The sequence below is a fragment of the Carcharhinus amblyrhynchos genome, unplaced genomic scaffold (genome assembly GCF_965287045.1).
Source record: "Carcharhinus amblyrhynchos unplaced genomic scaffold, sCarAmb.v2.hapA scaffold_44, whole genome shotgun sequence".
NCBI classification, from domain to species: Eukaryota; Metazoa; Chordata; class Chondrichthyes; order Carcharhiniformes; family Carcharhinidae; genus Carcharhinus; species Carcharhinus amblyrhynchos.
The window spans coordinates 205553-229421 of record NW_027649785.1 but is presented as its reverse complement, the minus strand read 5'-3'; the positions used below and the strand labels follow the sequence as shown (position 1 = coordinate 229421).

Sequence of the window (23869 nt, the reverse complement as noted above, 5' to 3'; positions counted from 1 at the left end):
CTTCTCCCCCCGACCCTCCCAAACTGCCCCTTCTCCCCCCCGATCCTCCCAAACTGCCCCTTCACCCCCCGATCCTCCCAAACTGCCCCTTCTCTCCCCCTGACCCTCCCAAACTGCCCCTTCTCCCCCCCGATCCTCCCAAACTGCCCCTTCTCTCCCCCTGATCCTCCCAAACTGCTCCTTGCCCCCTCCCCCATCTTCTCCAAAACTGCTTCTTCTTTCCCCCGGACCTTGTCCCAAACTGCCCCTTCTCTCTTCCTCACCTTCTTCCAGCCCAGGCCAGCCTGAGAAGCTGTGTACTTGCTATCGATGGGTAGCAGCTTACAGCTCTTGCTGAAAGCAGCCAGGAGCAGGAACAGCTTTTTATGTGACTCCTTCGCTCAGTGTGCCCCCTTGTCCTGTTCTGGAGTATCAGTCATGCTGCACTTCCTCTCTCTACGTTATCTATATACACCTTACTAGAAATGTACAAACTAGAAGCAGGAGTGGGGTATTTGGCCCTTCGAGCCTGCTCTGCCATTCATCTTGACCATGGCTGATCATCAAATTTAATATTCTGATTTCCCCCCTTCCCTCCATACCCCTTGAACCCTTTAGCCCGAGAGCTATATCTAATTTCTTCTCGAAAGCAGACATTTTGGCCCCAGCTACATTCTGTAGGAGTGAATTCCACACATTCACCACCCTTTGGGTGAAGAAATTTCTCCTCGCCTCAGTTTTAAAAGATTTACCCCTTACCCTCAAACTGTGACTCCTAGTTCTGGACTCCCCACCATCGGGATCCTTCTTTCTGAATCTACCCACTCCCTGTGTGTATTTTATAAGTTTCTATGAGATCCCCTCTCACTCTTCCAAACTCCAGTGAAGATAATCCTAACTGACTTAGTCTGTCCTCATATGACAGACCTGTTATCCCAGGAATCAGCCTGGTAAACCATCGCTGTACTCCCTCTATAGCAAGGACACCTTTCCTCAGATAAGGACACCAAAACTTCACACAATACTCCAGGTGTGGATTCACCAACACCCTATACAATTGTAGCAAAACATCCCTATCCCAACTCTTAAATCCCCTTGCCAAGGCCAACATACCATTTGCCTTCCTTACTGCCTGCATGTTCACTTTCAGCGACTGATGCACAAGGTCTCCAAGGTCTTGTTGAGTATCCATCTCTCTCAATTTACACCCAGTCAAATAATAACCTGTCTTCCTATTATTGCTTCCAAAGTGGATAACCTCATACTTATCCACATTATACCGCATCTGCCATGCAGATGCCCACACACTCAGCCTGTCCAAACTACACTGAAGCAGCTCTGCATCCTCCTCACAGCTCACCCTCTACCCAATTTTATATTATCTCCAAATTTGCAGTTAATACATTCAGTTCCCTCTTCCAAATCATTAATATATAATGTGAACAGTTGTGGACCTAGCATAGATCACTGCAGAACCCCATTAGTCACTGCCAATCAGATAAAGACCCATTTATGTATGCCAACTCTTTGCTTCATATCTGCTAACCAGCTTTCTTTCCATCTCAAGACATTACCTGCAATCCCATGTGCTTAACTTTACATAGTAGTCTGTTAAGTGAGACCTTGCCAAAAGCCTTTGGAAAGTCTAAATAAACTACATCCATTTGTTCTCCTTGGTCAACTCTACATCCTCAAAATATTCCAATAGATTTGTCAAGCATGATTTCCCTTTTGTAACTCCATTTTGACTTTGTCTGATTTCACCACTGCCTTCTCAATGCTGAGTTATGAAATCCTTGATAATAGATTCTAGCAACTTCCCCTGTACCAATGTTAGGCTCATTGGTATATAGTTTCCTGTTTTCTCTCTGCCTCCCTTTTTGAAGAGTAGGCTTACATTAGCTCCCCTCCAATCTGTAGGAACTATTCCAGAGTCTAAAGAATTTTGGAAAATAACCATTAATGGATCTATTATTTCCAGGATCACTTCCTTTAAATACTTTGGGATGAAGATTATCAGGACCTGGCGATTTATCCGCCTTCAATCCCATCAATCTCCCCAAAGCCATTTCTCTACATTGCTGACTTCCTTCAGCTCCTGTTTCTCTCAGCACTTCTGGTGCATTATTCATGTCTTCCTTTGTGAAGACTGAAGCAAAGTACAGATTTAATTCTTCAGCCATTTCTTTATTCAAAGAACTAAGAAAATTACAGTACAGGAACAGGCCCTTTGGCCCTCCAAGCCTGCACTGACCATGCTGCCCAACTGAACTAAAACCCCCTACCCTTCTGGTGACCGTATCCCTCTATTCCCATCTCATTTATGTACTTGTCAAGATGCCCCTTAAAAGTCACTACCGTATCCGCTTCCACTATCTCCCCTGGCAACACGTTCCAGGCACTCACCACTATTCCCTGTTAATCATTCTCCAGCTTCTGACTTAAGGAGCCTACGTTTGTTTTTGTCAATCTTTTTCTATCTGACTACGCTCAGCAACTTAATTTACACCCTGATTTCCCCACTGAAATGTTTGTGTTGAAGCCACTGTGTAGTTGGTGAGATGTAAACTCTTTAGGCAGAATGGCCTAACTTTGCTGTGCAAGTCGATGGTATAATGTGTGCCTACGTTCTTATACACTCAGAGCTTTCCTGATCTTTAATTATCTCTCAGTAATCTTGTGTTGACCACAAGGCATGGAGAACTGCAAGGACCCACCCTTCAGCAGCTTGGGTTTGACACATGAAAGAAATGACAAACTTTCAAAGATAATGGAGTTAAGCCTGAAGGCTTTCCAATAGTTGCAGAGGTGGTGTTGTACTGAGCTGACACTGGGCATTCTGTGTGGCTATCATTGCAGTGAGTTGCTGTGAATGCGTGAATAACCGTGAGAATGGATGGTGGAATCCTAGAATCCCCACAGTGCAGAAGGAGGCCGTTTGGCCCATCAAGCCTGCACCAGCAACAATCCCACCCAGGACCAGGATCTATCCCGTAGCCCCACATATTTACCCTGCTAATCCCCCTGACATGAAGGGGAAATTTAGAATGGCCTACCAACCTTACCCGCACATCTTTGGAGTGTGGGCGGAAACAGACACGGGGAGAACGTGCGAACTCCACTCGGTCATTGGGCAGCGGCTGGGAGGAAGATGGTGAACGTGTACGTAGGGTGGGATTGTGTTCTGCAACATGGAGCTTGGGGTGGGGGAGCATGGGGGTTTGGGGTGGGGGTGGTGGGAGGTGAAGAGATGTGTGTGGGGTCCTGCTTGAGATGAATCTTGAGAGATGTGGATGAAATATGACAATCTTATAAAAATGGCTTCTGCGATCATCAGTCCCTGTATTTGTCGGGGAAGGAGTTCAGTCTCAGACATTGAATTGTTCACTTTGCTGCATCTGATCGCTATCCAATCTTGGCACTGCTTCGCAGATCATTTTCCTCAAATGCTGGTGGGGTACTGACTTGACATTGAGTGCAGTTGGTGTCACAGGTTTGTTGTGGTACCAATTCCAGCAGCATCCTTTCCTGAGCTAACGTGTGAAAGCTTCTTCCCTGGCAGAGGGTTGGTGCTGGCTGGTGCCCGCGTCAATCAGAGGCTCCCATCTGCTGGGTCTGCCTGTCCAACATGGCTGCCTGGAGCCTCGGTAGGCAGCTGCTACAGCTCTTCAGAGCGAGCGGAGAAGCTTATCCCCTTGTCTGTCTAATCAATGGGAACGGAACAAGAACTGAGACCATGTGACAAAATCTCTCCCAAGTTTCAGAGAAAGACCTGGCGCTTTGCCAGCCTGTGTTGGCGGGCAGGCTTGGTGTCTGATGGATTAAGAGCTGCTTGAAAGAGAGAGATCTTTCAAACTAGATTAACCGTTTGTGGTTGGGGACTTTTTCCCCCCTCTCAAGAGAAAGGCCTTTGTTTGTTTTGAGTGACTGAAGCCAGGAGAGGATACATAAAGAATCAGTGTGCATCACTGAGCTCCTCTGTGCTAATGTGTGGGGAGGGGCCTTTGAAGCCTGTGCTTTATCACAGTGAGCCTCTTTATTGTGTACAAATGTGACTGTGCCAATGATTAGCCTAAAACACAAAGCTCCTTACTGTGGTTTCTCTTCACCAGCTTCTTAAAGCGACACTGGACTGGGTGATCCAAAAGCCTGAACATAATGGAACACATCTCTCGATATGTCGACCCGCTTGAACCCTGAGCTTTCTCTACAAGCTGCAATATAATTTGTGTCTCTCCCTCTCTCACACATGCCCACTTTTCCCCTCTCCCTCTGAATTCCACTGGCGTGTGACACTTTGCCTTGTCTGAGCCTGGCGTCAGGCTGACACACCTTGAGGGGCGTTGCAGTCTCACCCACCATTTCAGGGCACCGATCAGGAGCGAGAGCCTCTCTCATCTGTTCCCCTGTTTCAGTCTAAGCCGGCTGAAGACTTGACAGCTTCAGCCTTAATGGGCCTGTGTGGTGTGCTGCACGCTCTGAGGCTCATGCTCACCATCAGGTCCTTGATCAGGGGTCTGCATCAGCCTTGCCCCGTGTGGATTCGGCTGACATTGAGAGAGAGGTTAACGCCGTGGACCCTGGCTCGGTGGTGGGGTTGTTGGTTCTTTATGCTGCATATGGGCCATGATTACATCTACCTGCTTCATGGATTGATAGCCACTGGATAAACGTTAGCTGTTACTTCCCCAGAATGGTCAGTGTGATTTGGAGCACTTCCTTGGTGGGTTTTTCAAGTGAACCTCACCTTCGATCATGATTTTCATCTTTGCAATTCATAGAGAATGGCAGGCAGTCAGTGTGGGAATCACTCAACTGTGAGTGTATCCATGTGTTTCTGACACTACCCTTATGGTGGTGATTAGCTGTACGTCCATGGTCTTTGTGTGGGTGCTGCAGCACTATGATGCAGTGTGGCATTCTGCAGGAGGACAGTGTGTTCTGGCTTTGTGCCCCCTTTGACATTCCAGTGAGTTTCCAGATCGTATTCAACCTAATTATTACAACTTGGCTCGTGTTACTAAGATGAGACCAATACATGAGGATCGGATCCGCTGCGTCTGGTGCCTGTGCCTGAGCCACCCTTTTCAGAAGGAAATATTGGTTTCTTTCCTCATGGTGTTGTGCAGATGGAATACTGACTGAACTGTCTTCTGTGGATCTTATTTTATTCTTTCATGGGATGTGGCCAGCATTTGTTGCCTGTCCCTAGTTGGCACAGCGATTAGCACTGCTGCCTCACAGTGCCATGGGGTTCGATTCCTGGCCTTGGGTCACTGTCTGTGCAGAGTTTGCATATTCTTGCTGTGTCTGCGTGGATAGCCTCCGGGAGCTCTGGTTTCCCCCCCCACCGTCAGAACGGTGTGCATCGGCCATACTAAGTTCTCTCTCCGTGTACCCGAACAGGTGCCTGAGTGTGGAGACTAAGGGATTTTCACAGTAACTTCATTGTAGTGTTAATGTAAGCCTACTTGAGACAATAAAAACATTAAAATGTTAGTTGCCCTTGAACTGAGTGGCTTACATTTCAGAGGGTATTTACAAATTAACCACATCGCTGTGTCTCTGCAGTCACATGTAGGCCAGACCGGGTAAGGATGGCAGATTTCCTTCCATGAAGGATATTGGTGAGTCAGGTGGGTTTTTCTGACAATCCTCAATGGTTTTACAGTCATCAGTGGATTCTTAATTCCAGATATTTTTTCAATTCAAATTCCACAATCTGCCGTGATGGGATTCGAACGTGGGTCCCCAGAACATTAGCTGAGTTTCTGCATTAACAGTGTAGCGATAATACCACTGTGCTATCACCTCCCCGTGTATTGGGCTGGAAGTGTCTGGTCTGGGCTAGCATTCTGCTGGTGAATAACCTGCTTGCTTCTTCCAGCGTTGATTCAGTGTTGAACAATGACAGTGCTTTGTCATTGGCGTAGTTAGATTTGGCGCAGGACATATCCGCAGTATTGATGTCGAACAAGCGCTGTGGTAAATGCAGGGAGGATCCAACTTGCGCTTTCAAACCACAGTACAGTAACCCTAATTAGATAATAGTCAGAGCCATGATGCGGCTTTTCCCTCTGGCTCAGTGGCACGATGGTTAGCACTGGCTGCCAGGGACCCGGGTTCGATTCCAGTCTCGGGTCACTGTCTGTGTGGAGTCTGCACGTTCCCCCAGTGTCTGCATGGGCTTCTTCCGGATGCTCTGGTTTCCTCCCACAGTCAAAAGATGTGTGGGTTTGGTCATGCTGAATTGCTCCTTAGTATCAGGGGGGGTTAGCAAGGTAAATGTGTAGGGTTACAGAGAGAAAGCCTAGGTGGGACTGTTGTTGGTGCAGGCTTAATGGGCCGAATGGCTGCCTCCTGCACTGTAGGGATTCTATAATTCTCAGTAAGAGTAATAAAACGAGCTGTCTCATCATTTGTTATTTCGATCCTTGGCTTGGGTCACTGTCTATGCGACGTCTGCACATTCTCCCCGTGTCTGCATGGGTTTTCTCCCCCAGTCCGCAAGATGTGCTGGTTAGGTGCATTGATCTGAACAGGTGCCAGAGTGTGGCGACGAGGGGAATTTCACAGTAAATTCAGTGTTAATGTAAGCCTTACTTGTGACTAATAAATGAATTTCTTTGCGATTTGTACAGGCCAAGAGCTGGATAATTGTGACCCTACACTACCCACTGAGGTCCCAGATGTTCCTCAAGAAACACTGCCTAAAGCAGGTGAGTAAATTGCCATCTCGCGGGTCATTTCCGTCTGCAGTCCGCGTCCCGTCAGGACCCCAGGATAAAGTTATGTTCTTGAATATTAACTTGTTCTTTGGAATAAAAGGACAGCCCTTAACACTGGAGCAGCAGGAGTGGTGAAATGGTTCCACGCTGTAAGGATTTTGACTTCCTGTGATTCTGTTCTTGTTGGAGGCTGCTTGAAGGTGCTGCATGGAATCCATTCCACTTCTCAGTTGGCCTCCACTATGGATCTGCAGTCATATCTTCCCAGTGTGGGTCACTGTGCAGGGAGCCTGCACGTTCTCCCATGTCTGCATGGGTTTCTTCCAAGTGCTCCGGTTTCTTCCCACAGTCCAAAAAACGTGCTGGTTAGGTGCATTGGCCATGCTAATTTTTCCCTCAGTGTACCCGAACAGGCTCCGAAGTGTGGCAACTAGGGGATTTTCACAGTAACTTCATTGCAGTGTTAACGTAAGCCTACTTGTGACACCTAATAGAAACAAATAAATAAGCATTGAATCGCTACAGTACAGAAGAGGCCATTTGATCCAGGCCCTCTTACCCCGTCCTACCCCTGTAACCCCACACATTTGCCATCTAACCTACAGATTTTGGGACACCAAGGGGCAATTTAGCACGGCCAATCCACCTTACGTGCACAACTTTGGACTGTGGGAGGAAACCCAAGCAGACATGGGGAGAACATGCAGACTCCGCACAGACAGTGACCCGAGGCTGGAATCGAACCTGGGTCCCTGGCGCTGAGAGGCAGCAGAGCTTAACCACTGTGCTACCGTGCTGCCCTTTAAATCAATCTCTGCTATGGGTAGCACTTCTATATGCTTTTGGGTTATGGTATCAGTAGTATGCTGTTCCTTGCCAGTCCATTTAACGGACTGGTATGTGGGCCCTGACCTGATCTGTTCCTATTCATCAGCACTTTGTACAAAACAGGCGGATTATATATTGTTTGAATTAGAGACTTAAATCCGCAATTCAAGCCTGGCTGTAAAAATCTCTCCATGTTAAAATGTATTATATTACTCCTAGTATTAATGTCCCTGTATTTCTTGTGTCATTACCGTGTTGCCTTTTCTGACGAAGTTTAACCTAAGATGGGCATATTGAACAGTTCTGTCCCATTGTCTGCTGAAGAACTACAGTTTACCTCTTGTAGACTGAGTTATTTTTTAAAGTTTATTTATCAGTGTCGCAAAGGGACTTACATTAACACTGCAATGAAGTTACTGTTAAAATCCGCCATTCGCCACTCTCCAGTGCTTGTTCAGGTACACTGAGGGAGAATTTAGCCAGGCCAATGCACCCCAACCAGCATGTCTTTTGGACTGTGGGAAGAAACCAGAGCACCTGGACGAAACCCACGCAGACAAGGGGAGAGCGTGCAGACTCTGCGTGGACAGTGACCCAAGCCAGGAATCAAACTCAGGTCCCTGGCACTGAGAGACAGCAGTGCTAACCACTGTGCCACCGTGCTGCCCAAGTGTTGCCACTATAGAGTTAAGGTTTCCTGAAAGATTCTCCCTTTCAGTGCAACAATTAAATAATACACTTTAAATTATGTAAAGCACTTTGGGATTTTTTTTGGTGTTATGTGTTGTATAATTGCCATCTGTGTTTCTTTATTTCCCCCCCCGCCCCCTCTCTCCCAGGAGACCTCAGGTGCCAATATCCTCAGTAGCTGCTCTTCAAGTGAGCCCCTATTCTGAACTCTAGATTTTTCCAATTATTATTTATAGTGTTACCGCTGGTGTTGTAGTTACAATAGTGAAAAGATGAGAAATGTCTTCACTTGGATAATGATTGTGGGGAGGCACAGTGGCGCAATGGTTAGCACTGCAGCCTCACAGCGCCAGGGACCAGGGTTTGCTTCCAGTCTTGGGTGCACGTTCCAGTCTGCACGTTCTCCTGGTGCTTACATGGGTTTCCTCCCACAGCCCGAAAGACATGCAGGTTAGGTGCATTGGCCGTGCTAAATTCTCCGTCAGTGTACTCAAACAAACGCAGAGTGTGGCAACTAGGGGATTGCAGTGTTACTGTAAGCCTACTTGTGACACTAATAAATAAAACTTTACGTTTTTGGAATTCTCTACTTCAGAGACTTATGGACATTCAGTTGATGCAAAACCGAGTTTGCTAGATTTTTGGGCACTAGGGGAATCGAGAGTATGGGGGTAGTGTGACAAAGTGGCCCTCCTGTCGAAATTCAACTGATCATCTTGTGGTAAAGCAACTTGGTGGGCCACATGGCTTGCTTCTGTTCCCTGTGTTCTTCATGGATATGGAATTAAGGTGCAGATGGGTTGTGGTCTGACAGGGGAATGTTGGAGGTTGCGGCACAACAGACTTTCCTCATGTTCACTAAATCTCGGATTGCCTCCTGGCCTGGGACATTCACACTTCCACATCCCAGTAGGGCACACTGGATAGTGGCAAGGACCGAGATTCTTTGCTGATTCTCCCTGTATGTCCCCACACTGCTCTGGTCCGGCTTATCCTGAGCAGGCAGTGACTAACTCGGCACAGACCTGGAATTGAGCCTGGGGCTTTCAGTCTGTGAAGCTTAACACTGTGGGAAGCCGTGGGTGGAGAGAAGAGATAAATGTATCTCCTCCCTCCCCTAAGTGCACAGTGCAGGGAAGAAACCTGTCTTAGCTTCAAATTGTTGGGGGAGCAGGAGAGGCTTTCTGTTTATCTAGGGTGTTGGCACTGAGAAACAAAATATTTTCCACTGCCGGCATCTAATGTTGGCATTAAGCACTCCCAGATGTAGCAGGAATTAGATTCAGATTAAAGTTCTCTTCATTTGACACAACAAATCTGATTTACTTTCAACCTTTAGAACCAGTGCACAGATTTTGAAATCTAATTTTGGAGAAGCTGCTCTCTGGTTGTGTCTGTTCCTCTGATGGGTCTGATTTCACCTTGTTCGTGATTTTCAAAAGAACAACCTTCAGTGATACAAGGCACCTGGAAAGCTGGAGGCGCAATGTGGACTTTCCAAGTTTGAGGTCTTACTTTTGAGTGTGAAGCTAGTAGTGGCGCTCCAGTGTTCCCAAAGTGGCCTTTTTGCTGTGGTGTTCACCCCACTCTCCTAGACACAGTGTGAGCGCGTAAGAATCTGACCCTGGACTTTCAGTAGGCTGCCTTGCTCGATGCACCGTGCAGTCGTAACTGGTGTAACCTTTTGCTGTGTTTCTAATTGCAGAAGATCTGGAGGAGGAAATGGAAACCGAAGCAAACTTGGACAACCCACAGCAGCTGACAGAGAAACAACAGCACCAGCTCAAGCATCGAGAGCTGTTCCTATCACGGCAGCTTGAGTCCTTACCAGCCACGCACATACGGTAAGCTGGTGTATGAACTGTACTTGGCAATTCTCCTCCTCTCACCCACAAAATGTCCAAGTACAAACTGGTGCATGCCATCTTTGTTGGCAGCAGAGTTGTCCAGGGAGGAAGCTATTGGCTGCAACGGGCGTTCTGATACTGCTGAACTACAGCTAATCCATTTATTGAAATGATCTGATGCCTTGTCTGAGAAGGGAAAACCTGTATTACTACACTGTGCACCTTGGATCTTTGACATCTGAAACCTGTCACTAGCCTGGAGAATCTGCACAACCTTCAGACTGTCTTTATTTCATCAAAGGTCAAAATTTGATGGTACCCTTTTGCAGCAGTTTCCACTGTGGGCAGCACAGTTTCCACTGTGGGCTGCATGGTGGCACAGCGGTTAGCACTGCTGCCTCACAGCGCCAGGGACCTGCGTTCAGTTCCCGGCTTGGGTCACTGTCTGTGCAGAGTCTGCGTGTTCTCCCCGAGACTGGGTGGGTTTCTTTTGGGTGCTCCGGTTTTCTCCCACAATCCGAAAGACGGGCTAGTTAGATGCATTGGCCGTGCTAAATTCCCCGTCAGCGTACCCGAACAGGAGCTGGAGTGTGCCGGAGAAGGTGGAAACTCCACACGGACAGTGACCCAAGCTGGAATCAAACCCAGATCCTTGGCAGTATGAAGCAGCAGTGCTAACCTCTGTGCCACCGTGCCACCCCTGTGTGTGGAATTCAGTACCGCAGAATGTAGTTGAGACCAAAACATTGTGTGATAACAAGAAGTTGAATACCACTCTTGGGGCTAAAGGGATCGAGGAATAAGGCGGGGGGGAAGGGGGAGGAGAGAGAGTGAGTAAAGTAGGGGTGGGTGATCAGGATATTGAATTTGATGATCAGCTATGATCTGAATGAATGGTGGAGTAGGCTCGAAGGGCCGAGTGGCCTCCTCTTGTGGCTGGTGACCTGCCATCACCAATTCCTGTCTGAGCTCCAGGAGCAGCCAAGTGGCAGTCAATACATGAAGGCCTCCAATCTCATGTAACACCACACTTGCTTTCAAGAAACAAACAGCAGTACAGCACAGGAACAGGCCCTTCAGCACTTCAAGTCTCTGCCGATTATGTTGTCCTATCCTGTTTGCTTATGTCTCTCAAGGTAAGTCTTAAATGTCATTAATGTATCTGCCTCAGCCTCCTCACTTGCCAGTGCATTTCAGGCCCTCACCCACCCTTTGTGTAAAAAAACTTCCCCCCGCACATCTCCACTGCACCTTCCCCCTCCTTACCTTGAACTTGTGCCCCCTTGTAATTGTCACTTCAGCACTGGGAAAAAGCTTCCAACTATTCATCCTATCCATACCCCTCATAATTTTATACACTTCTATCAGGCTGCCCCTCAGCATCCGTCTTTCCAGGAAGAACAATCCCAGTTTATTCAATCTCTCCTCATAGCTAATACCAGGCTATTACCAGGCAACATCCTGGTGAACCTTTTCTGTACTCTCTCCAAAGCCTTCACATCCTTCTGATAGTGTGGTGACCAGAATAGGACATAGTATTCCAAATGTGGCCTCACCAGCGTTTTATACAACTGTAACATAATTTGCCTGCACTCAATGTCCTATCTGATAAGGCAAGCATGCCATATGCTTTCTTCACCACCTTTTCCACCTGTGCTGCCACTTTTAAGGATCTGTGGAGCTGCATGCCCAGATCTCTCTGTGCGTCTATGCAGCTTCCAGTAGCTATAAACACCCCCTTTCTCTAAGCAACTCGGCCAGCTTCCGCATCACAGTAGGGGTATCCATACTCTGATAAACTGTTCCAGACAATAACAACACAATGCCAAAGAGCTCCCTCGACACCTAACCCAGAGCTTTTGTCAGGGCATTCAGTTATATAGTCTTATTGACACATGAACATATCTATACAAACAGAACAAGTGCAGGAGTAGACCATCCAGCCCCTTGAGCCTGCTCCATCTTCAATAAGATCATGGCTAACCTGTTTGTATTTGAATTTGTTCTTTGACTAGCTGAGGGGCAGTCTCCAAAGGAAGCACTTCCATTTGTACTGTGTGTTTTGAGTCCTTCAGTATTGGTGATTTTTGGCCAATGAATGACTTTTGAAGTGAAGTTTAGTGGGCAGACATGGAAACCAGTTTGCACGCAGCAAAGTCCCTCAGACAACAATTTATCCAAATTAGCGGTTCATCTGTTCCTGGTTGCGGGATTAATGTTAGCCAGCACACGCAGCTCATATTCACAATTGGACAGTGAACCTCTGTAACTGGGCTTCATCCAGCAGCATTTGACAAACCTCAATCATGCCCTCTCTAACCTGCAATTCTCTATCCATTGCACGGTGGCCTAGTAGTCAGAATTTTGCCATGGAGCCCATATTGCCAGGCTTAATTTGTTTAATGTGTTTTTATGTCCCTCTGCTTTTAAATACAACAAGCTCTCTCTTTGTTTCCGCACAGAGGTAAATGCAGTGTGACCCTGCTGAATGAAACTGAAGCAGTCTTTTCATATCTGGAGAAAGAGGTGAGATTTTTTCTTCCTTCTGCTGCTTTCCACTAGAGGATATACGATAAGCTGCATAAAGAGCGGTGATCTGTATTCTCAGATATTCACTGTGTTTGTCAGTGAGGAGCATGTGTGTGTCAGTAGGAGTGTGTGCGTGCCAGTGAGGAGTGCAAGTATGCATCCGTCAGTCAGTGGTGCCTGCGCAATCTGCTATGCCTATAGTAGATATCATGTAATAGTTAGACTTGGAAGAGATGATATTTTATAATGGATGTTATTAACTAAGTGTGATGGTGGAATGTGTTACAAGAAAGAAGTGTGGCACCTACAGGAAGTGCATTATGTACGTGAGACTTCTGATTAAGATATTACTGCACCACAGACCAGCTTGGAAAGAGCACTGGCTTCAGGCCAATCCTGCAATGCTTTCACCATATGCTGTATGGCTAGCATTGCTGCCTCACAGTTCCAGGACCCAGGTTTAATTCCAGCCTTGGGCCACTGTCTGTGTGGAGTTTGCATGTTCTCCCCATGTCTGTGTGGGTTTCCTCCGGGTGCTCCGGTTTCTTCTCACACTCCAAAGATGTACAGATCAGGTGAATTGACCATGCTAAATTGCCCTTTACTGTCCCAAGATGTGTAGGTTAGGGGGATTAGCCATGGTGAATGTGCACGCTTACAGGGATAGGCTGAGGGAGAAGACTCAGTGGGCCGAATGGACTCCTTCTGCACTGTGGAGATCCTATGATTCTATCTCCAAGGGGCGCAATTTAATTTCCCAGTTCAAAGCAAGCTCACCCTTCTGGAGACATTTAGTGTGCCTTTCTGTGTGAGAGTGAGTCTGTCTGTGTGCTTTTCTGTGTCTCTGTGTGTGTGTGTGCCTTTCTGTGTCTGTGTGTGTGTGTGTGTGCCTTTCTGTGTCTGTGTGTGTGTGTGCCTTTCTGTTTCTCTGTGTCTGTGTGCCTTTCTGTGTATCTGTGTGTGTGTGTGCCTTTCTGTTTCTCTGTGTCTGTGTGCCTTTCTGTGTATCTGTGTGTGTGTGACTTTTTGTGCCTGTGTGTGTGCGCGCGTGCGCCTTTCTCGGTGTGTGTGTGCGCGTGCGCCTTTCAATGTGTGTGTATGTGACTGTCTCACTGTGCCTGCCATCCTTGCATGTCTGACTATGTCATGGGAGAGGGCTACTGAGCAGACTTTGCTTTGTTAATCGAGTTCCATTCTCACATTAAATTCTGGGATTGTTTTTAATTCCAAGCAAAAGATGGGTTTAGAGATGGAGAAATCAATATAGTACAGATTTTAAAGATGTTTGAACATTTATTCAGCCTCTTGGTGGTTATATGTAGCATGTTTTGGGCGCCGCACCTGCGCAAAGATATTTTGGCCTTGGAGGGAGTGCAGAGGAGGTTTACTAGGCTTATACCGGAGTTGAGGGGGTTGGGCTATGAGGAGAGGCTGAATAAACTAGGCTTGTACTCGTTGGAGTTTAGAAGAATGAGGGGAGATCTCATTGAGACGTATAAGATGATGAATGGGATGGATAGGATAGAGGTGGAGAGACTCTTCCCACTCAAAAAAGACAGTAGGACTAGGGGGCACAGCCTCAAGATAAAGGGGGGGGGCGGTTTAGAACGGAGTTGAGGAGGAACTTCTTCACTCAAAGGGTGGTGAATCTCTGGAATTCTCTGCCCGTTGAAGTGGTGGAGGCTGCCTCACTAAATATTTTGAAGACGCGGGTTGATGGGTTTTTGATAAGAGAGGGGATTAAGGGTTATGGGGAGAGGGCAGGAAGGTGGAACTGAGCCATGACAGATCAGCCATGATCTTATTGAATGGCGGGGCAGGCTCGAAGGGCTAGATGGCCTACTCCTGCTCCTATTTCTTATGTTCTTATGTGTCCATATCTTCCAGACTCTGTCTTGTTGTATTTCCTTTTCGAAAATGTCAGCTTCTTTTGAAAGTGATGTCATAAATTCATAAGATACAGGAGCAGAATTAGGCCATTCGGCCCATCGAGTCTGCTCCGCTATTCAAAATGGCATCATGTCAGAAGTCAGAGATATTGAGGGAATTTTCCCATGCCCCCTGCCACGGGAATTGTGGCCAAGGGATGGAGCATGCAAAGGTTCGTTGACCTCAAGTGGGATTTTCCAGCTTTGGGACGAGCGTGCCCGGAAAATCTCCTGATCTAACTTGGGGGAAGGGGGAATGGTGGAGGAACGGTGGGGGGGCATGGTGTAGTGGTATTTTCGCTAGACTATTAATCCAGAAACTCAGCTCATGTTCTGGGGTCGCAGGTTCAAATCCAGCCATGGCAAAGGAAGGTTCACTGATGTCCATTAGGGAAGGAAATCTGCCGTCCTTACCCGGTCTGGCCTACATGTGACTCCAGAGCCACAGCGATGCGGTTGACTCTTAACTGCCCTCAGACAACTAGGGATGGGCAATAAATGCTGGCCCAGCCAGCGACACCCATTTCCCACGGATGAATAAAAAAAGTGAATCAAATGTTGCAATCAATGAGAGTTTGTATAATCCTGATTTATTAATTGAATTTAAATTCCACCAGCTGCCGTGGTGGGATTTGAACCTGTTCTCTAAGCATTAGCCTCTAGGTTACTAGTCCAGTGACATTACCACTGCAGCATCAACTCCTTCCATTGTGACACTAGAGCAGCTGAACAGAGCAGCTAAACGCCGTGGTCTGTAGACAAAGTTCAGTCGGGTTTCAGCATGATTTTCTTCAGATTCCGGGGAAAGAATTGACTCTCGAATTTCTATACTGTAGAAAGGAGAAGGTGTGGAATTCCCTCGCAGTGACAAAGGGAGCTGTTGAACTCTGGAGTAACCCTGCGTTTTCTGTTTTCTTTCAGGATTCCTTTTTTTATTGTCTAGTCTACGATCCACAGCAAAAGACGCTTCTAGCAGATAAAGGAGAGATCCGTGTAGGTCCCAGGTACCAGGCGGACATTCCAGATTTGCTGAAAGAAGGTGGGTTTATTCTGAGAGTGGAACATTCAGAAATCCCACCCCCACCCCAATATTTTACTTGCCTCGCCTGGAATATGTACGTGTGTTTGGAGTGGGGACAGGTGAAGGAACTGTGAATGATCCAGCAAAGATTCAGGCAGTTCAGCTGTTATCTTTATCCACACGGATCATCGGGCGTATCTCATACTTCCTCTCGCACCCAGTTTGAAGTTTATTTATCAGTGTCGCGTGTAGGCTTACGTTAACACTGCAATGAAGTTAGTGTGAAAATCCCCCAGGCGCCACACTCTGGCACCTGTTCGGGTACAGGGAGGGAAAATTTAGCATGGCCAATGCACCCTAACCAGCACATCTTTCAGACTGAAAGAGGAAACTGGAGCACCTGGAGGAAACCCAAGCAGACATGGGGAGAATGTGCAGATTCTGCACTTGGTAACCCATGCCAGGAATCGAACTGGGTTCCTGGTGCTGTGAGGCAGCTGCCATGCCATTATCCTTTCATTTGTGAGGGTGAAGAGAAGAGGAAGCAGAAATTTCTATTTGTTTCCCCAAGAGTCCTTTTGGAGCGAGTGATGCCCGATGCTGGTTCAGCATTCTTTCAATTCCTGTTTGCCTCTGAACTTGTCAACCAAAGAGCAAGGTCAGCGATGTCGAAGCAGGAGTACGTCATCCACATCCCACAAGCCTGTTCGTTTCTTCATTTAATCGGAGCTGATCTTTATCTCAAACTCCCATTTTCCCTCTGAGCTCCATAGCCCTTTGATACTCTTACCTAACAGATCTTGGCGAGTCTTTCAATTTTATTGACACCCCACCCCCACTGGTGGTCCATTGCTTTCACATTTTCTCTCGTCCTGACCCTGACCGCAAATCCATATCCGCTTGGACTGAAAATGCTCAAGAAATTGTCTCCCAGTGCACCACCACTTCCTCCTGCAAACTCTCCTCTGTGAGAGTTTCTCCTCCAACTCTCCCTCTGTGCCCAAGCGTTTGGTCACTCCTTCCATCCTCTTCTTCCTTGATTTGGAGTCTTTCTGCCTCGGCCTGATCCCCGGAAGGAAACATAGAAAAATAGAAAATAGCAGCAGGAGGAGGCCATTCGGCCCTTCGAGCCTGCTCTGCCATTCATTACAATCATGGCTGATTGTCCAACTCAATAGCCCAATCTTGCTTTCTCCCCATTACCTTTGATCCCATTCGCCCCAAGTGCTATATCCAGCTGCCTTTTGAATACATTCAATGTTTTGGCATCAGCTACTTAAGAACATAAGAACATAAGAAATAGGAGCAGGAGTAGGCCATCTGGCCCTTCGAGCCTGCCCCGCCATTCAATAAGATCATGGCTGATCTGTCGTGGCTGATCTGTCGTGGCTCAGTTCCACTTTCCCGCCCTCTCCCCATAACCCTTAATCCCCTCTCTTATCAAAAACCCATCAACCCGCTTCTTAAAAATATTTAGCGAGGCAGCCTCCACCACTTCAACGGGCAGAGAATTCCAGAGATTCACCACCCTTTGAGTGAAGAAGTTCCTCCTCAACTCCGTTCTGAACCGCCCCCCCTTTATCTTGAGGCTGTGCCCCCTAGTCCTACTGTCTTTTTTGAGCGGGAAGAGTCTTTCCACCTCTATCCTATCCATCCCATTCATCATCTTATACGTCTCAATGAGATCTCCCCTCATTCTTCTAAACTCTAACGAGTACAAGCCTAGTTTATTCAGCCTCTCCTCATAGCTCAACCCCCTCAACTCCGGTATCAGCCTAGTAAACCTCCTCTGCACTCCCTCCAAGGCCAAAATATCCTCGTAAACTTCCTGTGGTAATGAATTCCACAGGCTCACCACTCTCTGGGTGAAGAAATGTCTCCTCACCTCCATCTAAACGGTGTACCCTGAAATCTCAGACTGTGGCCCCTGGTTCTGGACTACCCCACCATTGGGAACATCCTCTCTGCATTTATCCTGTCTAGTCCTGTTAGCATGTTAGAAGTCTGTGAGATCCACCGCCACTACCAACCCCCTCCCCACACACACACACACACACACACACAGCAGGTACAGTACCTGCTCCTGTACTCAAAACCTCTCGCAATGAAGGCCAACATACCATTTTCCTTCTTTACTGCCTGCTGCACCTCCATGCTTACCTTCAGTGACTGGTGCACAAGGACACCCAGGTCCCTCTGCACACTCCCCTCTCCCAATTTACAGCCATTCAGGTAGTAATCTGCCTTCTTGTTTTTCTTTCCAAAGTGAATAACCTCACATTTATCCAAATTACCCTGCATCTGCCATTGACTTGCCCACTCACCCAACCTGTCCAGATCGTTCTGAAGAATCTCTGCATCCTGGTCACAGTTCACCCTCTCACCCAACTTGATGTCATCTGCAAACTTTGAGATGTTACATTTTGTTCCCTTATCCAAATCATTAATATATATTGTGAATAGCTGGGGTCCCAGCACTGATCCCTGTGGCACCCCCACCAGTTACTGCCTGCCAATTTGAAAAGCACCCATTAATTCCTACTCTTTGTTTCTCTCTGCCAACCAGTTTTCTATCCATCTCAGTACACTTCCCCCAGTTCCCTGCGCTTTAATCTTGCATGATAAACTCTTAAGTGGGACTTTGTCAAATGCTTTCTGAAAGTCCAAATATGTCGTGTCGACTGGCTCCTCCTTGTCAACGCTACTAGTTACATCTTCAAAGAATTCCAACAGATTTGCCAAGCATGATTTCCCCATCATTAATCCATGCTGACTCTGCCTGATCCATGATATGGAGATGCTATCATTGGACTGGGGTAAGCACAGTAAGAAATCTTACAATGCCAGGTTACAGTCCAACAGGTTTTGCCATTGCTTTCTAAATGCTCCACTATGAAGTCCTTGATAACGGATTTGGGAATTTTCCCCACTACCGATGTTAAGTTTACTGGCCTGTAATTCCCTGTTTCCTCTCTATCTCTCTTTTTGAATATTGGAATGACATTCGCTACCCTCCAATCTGCAGGGTCTGTTCCTGAGTCTGTAGAATCCTGGAAGATGATCACCAATGCATCCACTATTTCTTGAGCCACTTCCTTAAGGAGTATTTTCAAAATTCGACTGCAGCACCTTGGGAGTGCTGCAAGGTCAGAGGTGCCATCTTTCAGCATTTAACTTGAGGCCCAGTATGCAATCTCAGCTGGGTGTAAAAGGTCCCCATGGCACTATTTTCTAAGAAGAGCAGCGTAATGATCCTTGGGGAGTTGGGGGAGTGCTTTGGACCATCCTGAGGTTGCAAAAGATAATGGGAATAGAAGCCTGATATTTCCTTTAGATATAAAATGCTGATTGGGAAGATTCAGAAAAGGGAACAAATAGGGAATAAGCTACAACCAGCACAGCACAGAAGTGGAGGGTTTACTGAAGCCAATTTGCAGAAATTGTCAGAAACATAGAACCATAGGCATAGAAAATAGGAACAGGAGTAGGCCACTCGGCCCTTTGAGCCTGTTCTGTCATTCACCATGATCGTGGCTGCTGCTGTATCTCAACACGTGGAGATTTGAGATCTCCCACTCGCCTGACGAGGGGCAGCGCTCCGAAAGCTAGGGGCGTTTGCTGCCAAATAAACCTGTTGGACTTTAACCTGGTGTTGTGAGACTTCTTGCTGTGTCTCAATGCCATACCCCTGTGCTCTCCCCGTGCCTCTTGATGCCTTTGGAATCTAGAAATTTGTCTCTTTCCATCTCAGCTATGTTCAGTGATCATCCCACCCCAGCCACCCATAGCCTTCTGTAGTAGAGAATTCCATAGGCTTGCTAACTGAATGAATACATTTGTGACCTATCCTGAGAGTGTTCTAACCCCTCCAAACTTAATTATGTCATGGAACTGGGTGTTGGGATGTATAGACTGGGGTAAAGCCCAATTCTCTGGTCGTAAACAAGTCTCTGCAACAGCTGTACCTGGGTTTACTATGTATCAGGGACTGGAGACAGCAAAGAAAAGAATAACTAATCAGAACTTATTTGTTCTGATGAGAAGGTTCAGGGCAAATGGTGAAGTATTCAACACTCTCACAGAAGCAGGTAAATTGAATAACTAATAACATGTTTGAAGATTGCCAAAAACTGTTCCAGTCATAAGAACACAAGAAATAGAAGCAGGAGTTGGCCATCTAGCCCTTCGAGCCTGCCCCGCCATTCAATAAGATCATGGCTGATCTGAAGTGGCTCAGTTCCACTTTCCCGCTTTCTCCCCATAACCCTTAATTCCCTTGTCTATCAGAAACCTATCTACCTGTGTCTTAAATATATTTAGCGAGGTAGCCTCCACCACTTCAACAGGCAGAGAATTCCAGAGATTCACCACCCTTTGAGTGAAGAAGTTCCTCCTCAACTCCATTCTAAACTGCGCCCCCCTTATCTTGAGGCTGTGCCCTCTCGTCCTGCTATCCTTTCTGAGCGGGAAGAATCTCTCTACCTCTATCCTATCCATCCCCTTCATTATCTTATATGTCTCTATAAGATCCCCCCTCATCCTTCTAAACTCCAATGAGTACAGACCCAGTCTATTTAGTCTCTCTTCATAGTTCAACCCCCTCATCTCCGGTATCAGCCTAGTGAACCTCCTCTGCACTCCCTCCAAGGCCAAAGTATCCTTGCGTAAGTGCGGCGACCAAAACTGCACACAGTACTCCAGCTGCGGCCTCACCAGTACCCTGTACAGTTGCAGCAAGACCTCCCTGCTTTTATATTCTATCCCCCTTGCTATAAAGGCCAGCATTCCATTCGCCTTCTTGATCACCTGCAGACTGGGTTTTTGCGACTCATGCACAAGGACCCCCAGGTCCCTCTGCACCGTAGCATGCTGCAGCTTTTCGCCTTTTAAATAATAATCCCTCCTACTATTGTTCCTGCCAAAGTGGATAACCTCGCACTTGCTACCATTGTGCTCCATCTGCCAGGTCCTCGCCCACTCGCTCAGCCTATCTAGATCCCTCTGCAGGCTTTCCACACCCTCTGCACAATTTGCTTTTCCACTCATCTGTGTGTCATCAGCAAATTTCATCACCCTACACTCAGCTCCCTCCTGCAGATCATCTATTCCAGTCCTGCAGTTGCCAGATTCACCCTCCAAAAGTGAACCAGCCCTGGTTTTAAATGCACTCAATAATCGAGCATCCACACCACACTTGGATAGAGAATACCGGTTCGCCCTATGAGTGAAGAAATTGCAGATTGCCTCAGTCGGAAACAGCCAACCCCTTATTCTGGGGCTGAGACCCTTGGTTTTTGACTCAGTGAGCGCTTTCAGGATGTTATCTTTCAATGCGATGACTCCACTGTGGCGGCACAGTGGGTTAGCACTGCTGCCTCACAGCTCCAGGAACCCGGGTTCAATTTCGGACCTGTCTGTGTGGAGTTTGTACATTCTCCCCGTGTCTGCGTGGGTTTCCTCTGGGCACTCCAGTTTCCTCCCACAGTCTGAAAACGTGTAGGTCAGGTGGATTGGCCGTGCTAAATGTGTGGGGTTAGAGTGGGGGACAGGGTCTGGATAAGGTACTGTCAGAGAGTTGGTGCAGACACAGAATAGCCTCTTCTATACTCATAGAATCCCTACAATACAGAAAGAGCCGTACAGCCAATCGAGCCTGCATGGAACAAAATCACACCCAAGCCCTATCACCATAACCCCACATATTTACACTGCTAATCCCCCTGACAATAAGGGGCAATTACAAGCACTGTAGGAATTCTATGAAATTCCTATCAACTTGAGAGGATACGTGCCCCATCTGTCCTCATAGGATAATCCGCTTAGCTCGGGAATCAATCTAGTGAACCTTGGTTGCACTTCTCTAAGGCAAGCCTAACCAGGAAACCAAAACAGTTTACAGTCCTCAGGGTGTTATCTTACCAAAGCCCTGTATAATTATCATCGACAAATGTAGTATTTGTTTCCCTAATTGCTTGTTGGACGACATATTAACTTTCAGTGGTTTGTGTACAGGATACCCAGATCCCTTTGAGTACCAGTGTTTCGCAGTATCTCATTTCAAAAATATTCTGGTTTTCTCCTTTCCTACGATAAGTAGATAACTGCATTTGTTCACTTCCATTCCATTTGCCTCATTCTTGCTCAGTCACTCCTCAGCTCTATTTCCCATTGCGCCTTCTTTGCCTCCTGTTTAGCTTAGTTTTCCACCTAACTTGGTATCATCAGCAAACTTGGGTACATTCATGGAATCCTTACAATGCAGAAGGAGGCCATTCGGCCCATCGAGGTCTGCACCAACAGCAATCACACCCAGGCTGCATCCCCTTAACCTCACATGTTTACCCTGCTAGTCCTCCGACACTAAGGGGCAATTTAACATGGCCAATCCACTCTAACCTACACACGTTTGGAGTGTGGGAGGAAACTGGAGCACCCGGAGGAAACCCACACAGACGTGGGGAGAATGGGCAAACTCCAGGCAGACAGTGACCTGAGGCCAGAATTGAACCCAGGTCCCTGGAGCTGTGAGGCAGCAATGCTAACCACTGTAAGCTGCCCTATGTTATTCATGGTTCCTTCATCACCAGAATTGTAAATAGCTAAGGCCCAATTCTTTGCAGTAACCTGCTGGTTATAGTCTTTCATCCCCCAAAATTGACATACTATTTTCTGTGGTTAACCAATCCTCAAACTATGCTGATATATTGACCTAACCTTGTGTAGAAGTCTCTTTTAAATAGTAGGGGAGTTCAGAGTTACGGAGATAAGGCAGGAAAGTGGGCTTACTGAGTGTTAGATCAGTCGTGACCTTATGAAATGGTGGAGTGGGCTGAATGGCCTACTCATCCTATTTCTTATGGTCTCTTGTGTGGCACCTTATCGAATGCTTTGTGAAAATCCAAATGCATGCCATCTCCTGGTCCCTCTGTACCCACTCTGCTAGTTACAGTCTCAAAAGCTGGTCAGAGATTTGTCAAACCCTATCTTTCCATGTTTATTCTTTCAGGCATTGGGAACATCGCTGGCAAAGTCAGCATTTGTTGTCCATCCCTAATTGTTCTCGAACTGAGTGGCTTGTCCAGCCACTTCGGAGGGCAGTTAAGGATCGGCCACATGTAGACCAAATTTCCTCCCCTTTCTTAGATGGGTTTTTACAACAATCGATAGTTTTGCGGTCACCATTACTGAGACTAGCTTTCAATCCCAGATTCTATTAATGAATTGAATTTATATTTCACCAGCTGCCGTGGTGGGATTTGAACCAGTGTGTCCAGGGCACTAGCCTGGGCTTATGGATTACTAAAGTCATTGAACCCCTACAGTGCAAAAGGAGGCCATTTGGCCCATCGAAACTGCACTGACAACAATCCCACCCAGGCCCTATTCACGTAACCCCATGTATTCACCTTTCTAATTCCCCCCCGACACTAAGGGGCAAGATAATATGGTCAATCAACCTAACCCGCACATCTTTGAAGTGTGGGAGGAAACCAGAGCACCTAGAGGAAACCCACGCAGACATGGGAAGAATGTGCAAACTCCACACAGATAGTGAACTGAGGCCGGAATTGAACTGGGTCCCTGGCGCTGTGAGGCAGCAGTACTAAGCACTGTGCCATCAATCCATTGACATTGCCACTATGCCACTACTATCTCTGCCCAACTATACTATGATTTAAATGCCCTGTTAGCATGTCGCTAATAATAGATTAGAGCCTTTACCCTAGCATTGATGTCAGGATAGCTGACCTATAATCCAATTTCTCTCTACCTTCTGTCTTCAGTAGCAGGCTTACTTTTGTTAATTCCCAATCCACAGGGACTGTTCTAAAACTTGGGAAATTCTAGACAAACCCAACATGTCCTCTCTGCATAACCATTCATTTTTCAAACTCTATGGTGTAAGCATTAGAGTTTCATTGACCTTTAGCTCCTTTCATTCATCCACTTTTTTTTTTACTAACACTCAATGTCATTAAGTTCTTCATTTTCATTTTCTACTTCTAGAATGTTTTTTGTGCGTTTTACAATCATAGAATCCTACGGTGCAGAAGGAGGCCATTTGGCCCATTGAGCCTGCCCCGATGACAATCCCACCCAGGCCCTATCCCCATAACCTCATGTATTTACCCTGCTGATCCCCCTGACACTAAGGGGCAATTTAGCATGGCCAATCCACCTGATTAACCCCACATGTTTGGAGTGTGGGAGGAAACCAGAAGAAACCCAAGCAGACATGGGGAGAATATGCAAACTCCACATAGACAATTACCCAAGGCCGTGATTTGAACCCAGATCGCTGGCACTATGAGGCAGCAG

At 46.9% G+C, this 23869-nt stretch overlaps 1 protein-coding gene across 2 annotated transcripts in view; it reads left to right on the top strand.

Annotated features, from left to right (window-relative positions):
- The window catches only part of LOC145337191 (metastasis-associated protein MTA1-like), a 113391-nt gene that overhangs the window by 51795 nt on the left and 37727 nt on the right, over positions 1-23869 (top strand). For both annotated transcript variants that reach the window (XM_080182000.1, XM_080181999.1), the window contains exons 4-7: positions 6621-6698; positions 9931-10069; positions 12535-12598; positions 15451-15568. In XM_080182000.1, coding sequence (XP_080038126.1) covers positions 6621-6698; positions 9931-10069; positions 12535-12598; positions 15451-15568 — 399 coding nt within the window. The remainder of the gene's footprint in view (positions 1-6620; positions 6699-9930; positions 10070-12534; positions 12599-15450; positions 15569-23869) is intronic.